The sequence below is a fragment of the Cokeromyces recurvatus genome (genome assembly GCF_025118155.1).
Source record: "Cokeromyces recurvatus strain NRRL 2243 chromosome Unknown BX663scaffold_61, whole genome shotgun sequence".
Lineage (NCBI taxonomy): Eukaryota > Fungi > Mucoromycota > Mucoromycetes > Mucorales > Mucoraceae > Cokeromyces > Cokeromyces recurvatus.
Window position 1 is genome coordinate 1 of NW_026251447.1, and position 13,018 is coordinate 13,018.

At 31.8% G+C, this 13,018-nt stretch overlaps 5 protein-coding genes across 5 annotated transcripts; 3 read left to right on the forward strand and 2 right to left on the reverse strand.

Annotated features, from left to right (window-relative positions):
* Positions 1–1,861: 1,861 nt before the first annotated feature.
* BX663DRAFT_490863 (uncharacterized protein) lies at positions 1,862–3,663 on the forward strand (the record flags this gene model as incomplete). Its single annotated transcript, XM_051524977.1, has 4 exons — positions 1,862–1,869; positions 1,974–2,144; positions 2,209–2,357; positions 2,420–3,663. 4 exons carry the CDS (start codon positions 1,862–1,864, stop codon positions 3,661–3,663), a joined length of 1,572 nt encoding a protein of 523 aa, XP_051377444.1.
* A 284-nt stretch (positions 3,664–3,947) lies between these two features.
* BX663DRAFT_463522 (gamma-glutamyltranspeptidase) lies at positions 3,948–6,436 on the forward strand. The gene is made up of 10 exons (XM_051523993.1): positions 3,948–4,042; positions 4,125–4,182; positions 4,246–4,264; positions 4,326–4,346; positions 4,454–4,742; positions 4,799–4,829; positions 4,898–5,010; positions 5,101–5,638; positions 5,720–5,743; positions 5,811–6,436. The coding sequence occupies exons 1-10, from the start codon at positions 3,960–3,962 to the stop codon at positions 6,390–6,392; spliced, it is 1,758 nt and encodes a 585-aa protein (XP_051377445.1). The 5' UTR covers positions 3,948–3,959; the 3' UTR covers positions 6,393–6,436.
* A 106-nt stretch (positions 6,437–6,542) lies between these two features.
* On the reverse strand, positions 6,543–7,544 carry BX663DRAFT_528229 (50S ribosomal protein L13e; the record flags this gene model as incomplete). Its single annotated transcript, XM_051530143.1, has 4 exons — positions 6,543–6,669; positions 6,736–6,942; positions 7,024–7,197; positions 7,296–7,544. 4 exons carry the CDS (start codon positions 7,539–7,541, stop codon positions 6,661–6,663), a joined length of 636 nt encoding a protein of 211 aa, XP_051377446.1. The 3' UTR covers positions 6,543–6,660.
* A 144-nt stretch (positions 7,545–7,688) lies between these two features.
* Positions 7,689–8,090, forward strand: BX663DRAFT_318263 (uncharacterized protein). The gene is made up of 2 exons (XM_051522091.1): positions 7,689–7,943; positions 8,083–8,090. The coding sequence occupies exon 1, from the start codon at positions 7,743–7,745 to the stop codon at positions 7,905–7,907; it is 165 nt and encodes a 54-aa protein (XP_051377447.1). The 5' UTR covers positions 7,689–7,742; the 3' UTR covers positions 7,908–7,943; positions 8,083–8,090.
* Positions 8,023–10,675, reverse strand: BX663DRAFT_318226 (fungal-specific transcription factor domain-containing protein). Its single transcript, XM_051522090.1, has 5 exons — positions 10,605–10,675; positions 10,449–10,509; positions 10,347–10,373; positions 10,277–10,283; positions 8,023–10,205 (listed from the first exon to the last, which is right to left on the reverse strand). Exons 2-5 carry the CDS (start codon positions 10,461–10,463, stop codon positions 8,134–8,136), a joined length of 2,121 nt encoding a protein of 706 aa, XP_051377448.1. The 5' UTR covers positions 10,464–10,509; positions 10,605–10,675; the 3' UTR covers positions 8,023–8,133.
* Between the last annotated feature and the right edge of the window lie 2,343 nt (positions 10,676–13,018).

Sequence of the window (13,018 nt, forward strand, 5' to 3'; positions counted from 1 at the left end):
TGTGTATATTTAGATACGGTTTTAGGTATAGGTGTTTCTTCATGTTATCAAATATGGAAGTCAGATACATTTTATCAGCTTGAAATTGAGCCTACGATTATTATTTCTGCTATTGGTGCATTGTTAACATTAATAAGTGTGCTGTTTGTTGTTAGTTTGAATGGGTACCGAATGACAAAGAAGCTAGGAATTTGGATGATTTTTATTTATTTTACTTGCTATGTTATTAATTTTTTGTTTGAATTTGACGTGCTGAATATACCTTGAAACACACATGATAACAACTTTCCTTTTAAAAGATGTTGAATAATAGTAGAAAAAAGGCATATTTATAAAAAAAAAAAAAGAATAAATTTTTATATACTATATAGACTTATCATTCTGGACACTTGAAATAAATACTATCTTTTAATAGATCAAACACTTTAATTAAAGGGAGTTTTTTTTCCTACAAAGATATACAGTATGATATATAAGATAATGGTAAATACTTTAGTAAATGGAGGGGGGAAAAAAGTATAACTCTCGAATAAAAAAAAAACACTATGAAACTTCCCAAGTTATAAAAGAGAACAGACAAAATAAATACAGGTAGTTTCGTAAGTGATAATATACTCGTTATGTAATAGGCAAAGGGATACGTATTGAACACTAAAAAAAGATTTCAAGATAATATAAAAATTTAAGTCATAGTCAGGTTTAAAGGAGTCAACAACACACTGTAGAAAGAATTGCTAAATAAACAAAAGATAGGGTGGATTAAGTATAGCTACTATAGCATTTTCAAAGTAATTGATTATTATTGCTCTGTTGACCTATTTGCTTTTGAATAAATCAGGCTTGTCATTTATTATGTTTTTTATATTTTTTTACTTTTACAATAACAGACTATTATTGTATCTTCTTACGCTTGCCAAAGCTGTAGGATGCTATGTCAACGTGAATGCAATATCACGAAAAAAAAAATATTTAGCAAATCTTTAATGAGATACTAACTAGCCGAGATCGTCCCTCTTACATTCTCTCATCAGAAACAATAATATCTCCGTCTCGAACATGGCTTTTTTTTTTTTTTTTTTTTTTTTTTTTTTTTTTTTCCTCTTAACATATAAACATGCCTAAGAATTAATTTCATTTTGTCTAAATTTATTTTTGATTCTTCTTAAAGTTGCATTGTTTTGTCGATCTATAATTTTTTTTTCCACCTGGTCTCAATTTCATTTAAAAAAGTACTTGTAGTAGTAGAACAATGATCTCGCGCCTATTGCGGTTATTCAATTCCAAAAAATACGAATAGAAGAGGGTATCTTCAAGTGTAGTCCTTTTTTTTTTTTAAAACTGAGAAAATTAAAGTTTTACTTTGAAACTACCTTTTTTTTATTTTTTTTTGCTTGTTACTGTTAAATTTCGTGACCATGTCTGAGTACCAAAACTTTTTTTTCTTTAAAAAAAAATTGTTTTTTTGACATTAAAAAAAAAAAACTTGATTTCTTCCTTCATATAGACGTTTCTCACGTTTGAAGAAAAAAGAAAGAAGAGAGAGTGACAAAAAAAAAAAAAGAAAAAAAAAAAAGAAGAAGAAAAGCCTACATTTGTATTATTATTGTTATTACAGCATACATCAAATCGAAGAAACGCACAAACACACTCTCTTTTTAATTTTTTTTTTTGTAATTAGACATAAACCTTTTTTCTTTTTTTTTTGTAATTAGACATAAACCTTTTTTCTTTTTTTTTTTTGTTTATAAAACTCATTTAAAAGCAACTTTACTTCAAAGTACATACCCTAACCTTATATATATACACATATATAACACGACACTTTCTTAATTATTAAAGTATTAAACAAACACATTTCAAAATGGGAGGGTAAGTGTTATATATATTTATATAAATATTTATTCAAAAAAAATTTTTTTTTGTGAAATTAAAAAAATTTTTTCTCTCTCTCTCTCTCTCTTTCTTTTCAATAGAGTTACTATTGCACATCAACCTAATAACGAAGATACCAATTTCACAAACTATTCTACTACTGAAGAACAAATTAATCAACTGTTAGCCGCTTCTGCTGAATGGTCTACTAATAATTCTAATATGCCACCTATTGAAGATTTAACAAGTGAGGTTCAAGAACTTATGATGAGGTAAATATCAAATAATCTCATATTAGATATAAACGGTTATTTATTCATTTATGTATCGTTTTAGGGAATCTGTCAATTGGCTTCAACCATGGAGTGATACTGCTTGTATTTCTGATACACAGATGTATGCTCAATCCCTTGAAGAATTGTTTGGTCAAGATCAATTAGATTTCTCTCAAACTACGACTGCTTTATATGATGAATTAACTTTTGGTAAGCCACACTATAGACTATTTATATTCGTGGCCTTTTATTCACTTTCTTTCTTTATAAAGTTCCTGATGATGGTTCACTTAACTTTAGTGCCCCTACATCTACAGCTTCTTCTCCTAATCATTCAATTGAAGTCAGTCCAATCGTTCAACCTACTCCTTTAGACGAACTTAATCATGTCGACATTGAAGAAGAAGAAATGAGTCAACCCCCTTTAAAGCGTAGAAGAAGTTCTGTTTCAAGCGCAACGAGTTCATCTTCTGAAGAAGAAGAGAGTGATGATGATTCCTCTGATTCTGAATCTGAACCTGTGATACCTACTACTGTTGCTAATATGAATAGTCGTCGAGCCGCTTATTCTTCAGATGATGATTCTGATCTCGAACAACCTCGTCCTTCTACTACTTATATGTATATGCATAAACGTCAAATTGAAGAAACTTTACTAGATCGTATTACAAACCACTTAGATCCTGAAAGATTACCTGGTATTTTACCTATTTTGATGCCTGAACATGCTGTCAATCAAGATGAGGAAGTTGAGATTGATTTATCTTGTTTAGCTCGTGACCAGTTAGTTCAAGTCTTATCCTATGTAGATGCTTGTATTTTAGAACAACAAGGTGGTCCATCTGTAAATATTGAGGATTATATTCAAAAGAAAAAACAACCTACATCATCCACAACAACAACAACAACAACAAAAAGAAGAAGAAGAAGAAAGCCAAAGAGACCTATGACAAAAACAAGAGCTGAATTAACAGAAGAGATTGATGCTGATTTATCGTCAGAAGAAGAAGAAGAGGAGGAGGAAGAGGGAGAGGAGGATAATGAGAGTGTGATACGTTCAAAACATCATGGTCCTATTTCGATGGCTTCCTTATCAAAAAAGAACAATACAGTACCTTCTAAAAAAAGAAATTCCCCTAAAAGGTCTTCTACATCAGCACGTCGACGTAAAACCAAAAAGAATCAAGATGATGCTCTTGTGGCATCTCATGTGACAGTATTCCAAGATCCTGATAGCATTGCTTCTTCTCGACCTAAACGACATGCTGCTGTGCACAAACGTCGTTTATTAGAGGATATGTTGGCTCCCTCAGATGAAGAAGAAGAAGAAGAAGAGAATTGTCCTTTAGTTGTGTTTGGAGATGAAAAGATGGATTTTGGTATTGTTGATAACTGTACTATTGCACATGATAGTAGTCCAGTGATAACGACAAAAACTGAAGAAATCCTAACTACAAGTGCGGTGGCAGATGAAGCGAATGAAGATACTGATGAAGAAATTGATATCATGTTTTAATTTATAAATATTATTAGACAGACATTCATTTTTTTTTCTTGTAATTTTTTCTATTTTTTTTTACATATCTATTGTATACACATTGTTCTCTTTTCTTCCTCTTCTTTTTATTTATATATATATTTCTATCTATTTCTGTATGGCATTCTTTCCCTATTATTATTAATAAAAAAAAAAGAATAAAAAAAAGCAAAATTCTTTACGTTGCTGAGTTTTATTGTATATATAAAATTAATCCAAATCCTTTTTTTTATTTTTATTTTTATTTTTTTTTATTTATTTTTATCTTATTCTTCATGACAATTAATAATAATAAAGATCTACCTTTTATTTCACGTCGGTCCACTGTTTATGGCACTCATGCTATGGTAGCAAGCTCGTAAAGTATATATACGAATATATAAAAGAGTAAAGGAAGGAAGGGAGGGGGGCGTATTTTCATTATTAATGATTATATAAAGTCAACCTTTAGCGACTCAAGCTGGTATTGATATTTTAAAGAAAGGTGGAAATGCTGCTGTAAGTTTATTATTATTGTTATTACCCTTATTCCATATAATATATTTATATTTATATTTATAGGATGCTGCTGTAGCTATTGGTAATATACATATATTGAATATCAAATAATATACACACTCATAATATTCTCTGTCAAATAGCTGCTGTATTAAATGTCACTGGTAATCATAATATAAAATAAAAAATAAAGTAAACTACTAAGCATAAACATGCATGTCTGTATGTATATTTAATATACTCTACATGTTTTTTTTTAAAAAAAAAAAAGAACCGGGATCAACGGGTATTGGTGGCGATGCATTCTGTTTATTTTTTGATGCAAAGACAGGTACTGTGAAAGGGTTGAATGGTTCAGGAAGCACACCTGCTGCACTTACCCTAGATTATCTTCGTCATCATGAAAATATCATTGGAGCCTCTTTAGCTACTCATAGCATTCATGCCATTACAGTACCTGGTGCTGCTGCTGCTTGGGTAGATACAATAGAGCATTTTGGTTCAGGAAAATTAGATTTAACCACTCTTCTCACACCTGCTATTGACCTTGCTGAAAATGGGTATACATCATTACACACACAAATATGTATTTTATTCATCATTTTTTTCTTTATAGATTTCCTGTGTCACATATTTCAGCTCATAGTGTATTAAAAAGATTGAATATAACTCTTTTCTTTTTTTTTTTTTTTTCTCATTTTTTTTTTCCAAATAGTGGGAAAAAGAAACAGATAATTTAAAAGCAGTTAATAAGAATAATGAATGGTTAATTGATAATATAAGAGCGCCTAAAGAAGGAGAAATGATGACTATACCTACTCTTGCCAAGTAAATAAATATATATATATATATATACACCTTTCTCCATCACTTTAACTCCCTCATCTCCTTTTTTTTCTCTCTCTCTCTTTATTCTAGGACCTTTCGAAAGCTTGCGACAGAAGGTAAAAAAGGATTTTATCAAGGTGAGATTGGTGATAGGATCCTTAAGGCATTACAAGAGCGAGGAAGCTTGATGACAGCTGAAGATCTTGCTCAACATACCTCGGAATTAATTGAACCTATTTCGATCGACTATCATGATTGGACGGTTTGGGAAATTCCACCTAATGGACAAGGCATCACTACCCTTATGGCATTAGGTATCATTGAACAGCTCGAGGAATTGGGGCTCATTGATTTCTCAAGGATCCCACAGGGTTCAGCAGATCATTTACATATCGTCACAGAGGCACTTCGTATCGCCTTTGCAGATACTCGTTGTTGGCTTGGTGATCCCGACAAAGTTCAAGTACCTACAAAGGAATTGTTAAGCAAGGAATATCTAAGGAAGCGTGCTACTGAATTGTTTAATATAAAGGAGCGTAATGCCAAGATTGAAAGAGGTGATGTCTTGGCAGGAAATACAGTTTATTTCTCTGTTGTAGATGAAGAAGGCAATGCCTGTAGTTTCATTGTAAGTTATTAAAAGGAAAGAATAACTCACTCACTCACTCACTCACTTTCTCTTTTCAAAATATTTTTATATATATAATAGAATTCACTTTTTATGCATTTTGGTGTAAGTTCTCTTTCTCTCTTTTTCTTTTTTTTTTTTTCCCTTTTCATTTAAAATATTAAATCTATAGTCACATGTTGCTGTTGAAGATACGGGCATCGTTTTACATAACCGAGGTTGCAATTTTGTTCTTATAGAAGATCATCCCAATTGCCTTGGTCCTCATAAACGTCCTTATCATACCATCATTCCTTCCATGATCACTTGTGGTGATCGACTTGAAGCTTGTTTCGGCGTCATGGGCGCCTTTATGCAACCTCAAGGTCAAGTCCAAGTCATCTTGAACCTTAAGCATTATGCAAATAACCCACAACATGCATTAGATTTACCTCGTTTATGCGTTGCTCCTCCTCCTCTTCCTCCAACAACAACGAAAGAAAATGATGATGATGATGATGATGATATATCTTCAAATGCTTATCATTTTACAAAGGTAACAGATTCAGTTATTTATTTAGAAGATGGTATCAGTGAGGAATGCCAAAGAGAGTTGGAGACAAGAGGTCATACCTGTTATCGTCTATATCATCATGATAGAGCTATGTTTGGACGTGGTCAGATCATAAAAGTCAATCTAGATCCAAGGACTGGCCATCGTGTGCTTGCCGCTGGTAGTGATCCACGTGGTGATGGCTGCGCCTTTGGATGGTGAAAACTATATACATGTAATATGTATAAATAAATAAAAAAAAAAATAAAAAAAAAAATACTAATAATAAACACTCCACCTCCTTTCTTCCTATTCCTTTCTTTCAATAACAAAATAATAAAAGAAAAAGTAAAAATAATAAAAAAAAAGATATTCGTTGTATATAATGTACAGTGTATATGTATATTTTTTATTTTCTTTTCCTTTATATAAAAAAAAAAATAAAAGCAACGTAAGAATAGTAAACGATGCTGCGTATCAACTATTTAATTTATTTTTTCTATAGAAAAAAAAAAAGAGGAGATGTTAGCTTTTACATTATGATTCATTTTCTTTCTTTCTTTACCTTGTTAGCTTCTTCCTCAGCCTTGTCGCGAGCACGCTTCTCACGAGCACCAAGAGTACGAGCAGCAGAACGAGCATAACGGAGAGTCATGTAAGCGTTCTTGTTCTTTTCTTCAGCAGTGATAGCACGAGCTTCAGGGGCAGCAGGGATTTGTTCAACAGGGAAGAGAGGACCACGGAGTTGAACAGCAGCAGCGACTTCGGCAGCCTAAATAGTTATAAAAAAAATTAAGTTTCTCATCATAGATAATAAAATAGTAGTAGTAGTTTTTTTTTTCTTTTAGTTTACCTCAGCATCACCCTTCTTAGGCTTACCGGCCTTACGAGGGAAAACGATCAACTTGGCCTTATAAGCCTTCAAACGTTGAACATTGAGTTCAAGGGATTCATTGGATCTGTTACGACGACGGTGATCAACAGCAATACCAATGGTACGAGCTTCCTTGCGACGAATACCAGCTTCCTAAATGTACATACAATAATTTTTCTTTTAGTTTCTCTCTTTTTTTTTTCTTTTGTAGAAAAAGAAAAAATCAAATATCCCCCTTTCTTTATTTTTACCTTGAGTTCTTCAAGAGTGAAACCACGGCCAGCTCTCAACTTCATGTTGTAACGGACAGTGGGGCAACGGACAGCAGGACGAAGGAGACCGTCAACGGGTCTAGGAGCAATACGACCGGCCTTTTGAACACGTGCGAGTCTTCTAGACTTCTTACGACCGGCTTGATCGAACCAAGTCTTAACACGACGGTCCCATTGCTTGCGGAAATGCTGGTTAGGCAACTGATTGTTGTGCTTCAAAACCATGGTCTATTTATAGTGTTGTTGAAAATACAAATAACAAAGGTTGTAAAAATGTGCAGTTGAAATTGAATTGGTTATATGTGTGTATATATTCATATATGTATATATAAAAGAGAAAATAATGATTAGTTTGACATTCAAATTTGATTTTTTTTTTTTTTAAATTATCCATTTTGACATCCAAAAAAAAAAAGCCATAAATTCATGAACTCTCCAATAAAAAATATATATATATATATATATTCTTTTTGTTCTGTATCCTTCTATCTATCTATCTATTTCATGGATGGATCTCTTCTTTTTTTTTTCTTTTGGATGTCCTTATGTTTTATATGCTTTGTTGATACATACGTAAAGATTACCAGTTGAGGTTGGTGAAAGAGAAAGAAGCTTGTGTTTCTTAAGGTGAGTTTTTGTCTAAAGCCGTTTGCTCTCCTGTACCCAATTACAAAAAAAAAAAAAAAAGTCCGGGCTATCGGAATAATTAATTTGATACGGCTCGGAACATTATCAATGATATGATGTTCTTCTAAATTTTTATTAGATTACATAATATATACAAAAAAAAAAAGTGAGAGAGGGAGAGAGAGAAGGCTTAATAGATAAGTGATCTTGCCCACTCATCAGCAACAGATATAAGCTCAAACGTATAATCAGCTGGTTCAATACTTTTATGTATCCCTGCTGCACTAGGTGTTCCTACTGCTCCAACGGCCGCTGCGGCTGCTGCTACTGCTGCAGCAGATCCTGTAGATGAACTTGTTGTCGTTACTGTAGGTTGATAACAATCTAATAAACCCACTGGATTTATCACAGGAGTATTAGTAGTAGTATTAAAGGGTGATGTTTGATTGTCTTTTGTTGTTTGATCAAATAGGTCCACACTGGATGGTATTTGAAACTCACTATTATTATTATTATTATTATTATTATTATCTCGACAAAAGTTTTGAATAGCAGAGAAGGCTGAAGCATACGCTTGTTGCTGCTGCTGCTGCTGCTGCTGCTGCTGCTGTTGTTGTTGTTGTTGTTGTTGTTGTTGTTGCTGTTGTTGCAGTGCTAAATCCACTAATTTTGTGAAATTTTGCAGATCGCGCATCGTTGGTATTCTTCCTACCATCATCCTCACATCTTCAAGGGTCCTTTTAAATTGTAAACGTGATGATTCTGCTATATCCAGTCGAGGTGACTCAAAATCAACAACATGTGTAAGTGCTGCAAAGATAGCCGAGAATGTGGATAAAGCAAATGTATACATAAGACGAGGTTGTTGAACCGTTAAGGATACTAATTGTGTAATTGTATTTGCCAAGGCTGTCCTTCTAGCCCTTTGCACTTCTTCATTCTGAAACCGACAACACATGACCAATGACAGTTCTAAATCATATCCAACCAAATGCAAATTAGTTACTATAGATGTCGTTGGTATTATCCCTCCAGGGCTCCAATGTAAATCAGCCGGTAATCGTTCACGCCACTGATATAAGGATTCTAAAAACTGAATCATTTTATGTTCTTCTGTCATTGTCCAAGTCGATGTCCTTTCATACGCAAAGAAATTTAAGATCTTTTCTAAAAGTAATGTAAGACGACAAAGCTGGTTAAAGCCTTCAAGTGTCAAACGTTCAACGGGGGAATCCTCAGGTAAAGGATTAGGAAGATCTAGAGCGATATCATTTGATTTCAACATTTGAGGTCGTTCCATTGTACAACTTTCGAGTTTATCCATAACGAAACAAGTCCATAAGACGCGTTTACGAAGTTCGATATCGCATTGAGACATCTGACTACTGTAGTTGGCTGTGTGAAGACCTAATTCGAAACACATACGTATTGCCATTCCTGTATACATCCAACAACGACTTCGAGCAGGTCGATCACAATCATAAAGGGCCAAATAAATTAATGCAATAACGGTACTAAGTCGAGGCTCATCAAGAAAGTCATCAAGCAGATGACGAGCTCGATAATAAAAAAGATCACCCTGTGTTGAAGGATTATCAGGATCAGATCGAAATACAGTAAGATGGTTAACATGTTTTGAAGCATGTGCATACATAACATTGAGGAGAAGAGGTGTAATAAGAGGTCCCTTTGATTTGAGTTGATTATAGAACATGGTACGAGTTAAGATAGGTAATGTGTGTTGATGGCATTCGTCAAAAAAGACACTAATAAGATACTCTTGAGTGGGGCGAGAAGGCATTTCGATAGAAGCATTATAATGAGTTGGTAATGGAGGTTCTGGTGTCCAACGTACAAATTCACCATAACTATGCCAAGGTGTAATTGATTCATTAGCAATTTTAGAAGTTGTATCTTGATTTAAAGTAAGACAAACGAGACCATTTGTTAACTGTTCAATCATTTTATCAGGTCTTGTTGCAGGTTGATGTGATGATGAATGATTATTATTATTAGTTTGATTAGATGATGACATTGTATTATGACTATTAAATAAATGATTCGATTTGTTATTAGACTCTATAATTGTATGTACTTTCTTAGTTTGTTGTTGTTGCTGCTGTTGCTTTAATTGAAGACTATCGCCAATATCTTGAAAATAAGAGTCTGATATAATTGCTGAAGATGAAGATGATTCTATTGGATCTAATCTTATATATGTTTCATCTGGATTCTTTAAATACATGCATTTACGTCTTCTTGCTAAAATTGTTAATAAAAAAAATTGCATAAATTTCAGTAACCATTTTTTTTATTTTATTTTATTTTATTACCTTTACACTAAAACACAAAATAAGTCAATAAAGAAAAATAAATGAAAATAGTCATTATATTTTAACATACCTGCATACATGGTTGCTTTCCATCGCACTATAAAAAGTGGAGTTATATAAGTCTTAATTTTTTTTTTTTTTTTTTTTTGTAATGCTAATTGTTTAAATTTACTTTGATTTTTTTCATTCGACAAGGATGACATGCTCTTCCAACTTTAAGACGTTTATGTCTACTGTCATCTATTCAATATTCAATCAATAAAAAAGATCATTAAATACAAAAAAAGGCCATAATTAAGAATGTTCACATAGTAATTATGTTGATTACCTCGTATAGGTAGTTCAAGTGTAGCAAACATTATAATAGAATAAAGATATATCAAAAATAATGACTTAAAATTAACAAAAAAAGAAAGAAAGAAAATATGTGACAAAGATACTTTGAAAAAAAAAAAAAAATTAAAAGTTTTAGATATTTCTGATTTCTATTTTTTTGGGGGAGTTTTTTTCGTAGTCCAGCAAGAAAAAAAAAAAAAAAAAAAAAAAAGCAAGATCTAGAGCGATTATTTCACAATTATCAAATTATTTGAAAATAAAGACTCATTATATTAATTGATGATGTTAATCTCAATAGAATTATTTTATTATTAAAGAATTCAATTTTGACTTTATATGAATACAGTTTTTTCTTTTCTTTTTTCTAACGACAAATAGCACGGATTTTTAATTTTTTTTGACTTGAGATCCAGTTAAATTTGCAATTTGATAATGAAGGTTATCTTACATAATATAAAAATATTTAGTGCAATAATGTATGAGAGTGTAGTATCAATTACATACACAAAGATACTTTAATGGCTCAAATTATATTTAATTTTTATTTTTAATCATTGGAATATCAAAAGACCTTCATTCAAGTAGGTCTCAAAGAAAAAAAAAAGACAAAGATGTCAAAAATGTTCTTGATAGTTTTAACATTACGACATAATGAAGATGCTCAAGGAGAACTGCTTTACAGGCCTCAAGAATTCTTATGATCAAAGTATTTATATCCTCTAATGAATGATGCTTAATTTTGGACTTGGAATTGTTCATTAGAATTAGGTTCTGATAGAATATAGCCTTATTTTATGATCAAAGGATCAATCATCTCAGGAATGTAATAGATGAGGACATTATCCATTAACTATGTGAAATTATTTCATACCTGACAAGGTATTCACAATATCCATGGTAGTATCGACGATGAAGTATATATAATGGACACTTATAATTTCCCCCCTCCCTGGGAGGGACTGATAGTTGATCTCCAAGCGTTTTGTGTTTATTTTACCTCGACTACTTTTCTTCCTAGATTCCCTTATAACCACATATACAATACTAATAACAGGCATGGCTTCCTCCCTCAATACAAAATGTGAAATAACCTTTGTTGAAGGAATTTCAACAATAGCAGGTTTATCACACCTAGACTAGGCTTTTTGCGTGAAACATGTTAACGGTTATATTCTAACTTTATCTAGGAACACATAATTTTGCAGGTAACTCAATTCTTTTTGTGCCCACTCCTCTATCCAGATAGTACGCTTTTTTTTTCAAGCTGGGCTGCATTGTTTCTTACAATAGATGGAACTCATAGAAATGCACTGTACTTGCTTCCCCTCCCCCCAAAAAAGCTCTATCTTAACTTTATATTATATTCTTTATAATATATCATTACACCTTAGGATAAACGCTTTTCTTACCTTAGAATTACTGTATTCCAGCTATTGTAATAGCTTTAATTATAACAATATATATTATGAATATATTTATATGTTGTGGTCTAACCCTCAATGATATGTCTACAATCTTTAACTTGGTTTAACACTAATAAACGATTTACTTTCATTTTATTAACATTAAAAACGATTACCAACTATTCCATAACAATAGAAAATAAAAGCTGTGTTGGAGATTGACTTTGCTTCTCTTTTTTATTATTTTAAAAGTATAATAACACTAATAAATGTGAAACACGTTCTCCTTTATTTTTTTTTTAAAAAAAAAAAAAAAAAGGGAAAAATAGTATAATTTTTATTTCATTTATAATAATAATAATAATAATAATAATAATAAAAGTATTGATGTATGCCTCTGCTAAAACACTTTAATTACGTGCTCACGATATATACATATATATAGGACATATATACACATATATATAGAACATATATACATATATATAGAACATATATACACATATAGATCATGATAAATAGCTGAATGCAAATATTAATCTAATCCTAGTTAGGGATATGTTTGGTACCAAAATCCGACAATTTGTAGAAGCTATTGAAGAGGACATGATATGGATAAATGTGACTGGACAGTCGACTAACTTCCTCTAGCACTGAAGCGGACTCCAATACTAAAAAAAGCTTCTATGCCACAGTCATAGTGGCACGGGCAACATGTATGAATCGTACCATCCATGTCTCTTAATAACTTACTACAACTACTATGTAGTGACTACTATGTAGTTTGAACTAAAGAAAAGAAAAGAAAAAAAAAAAGGGAAAACAGATTGTCTCCTTATATAGAAAAATAAAATAAAAAGGTCACAACATTTATCATCGTTATTAATTGTTATTGGCTACAATTTTTTTTTTTCATGCATAATAGTAATAAAAAAAAAGGGGGGGAGGGAAGAGATCATCAGCGTATATTATAGTTTTTTTTTCTTCACATTATACTATATAA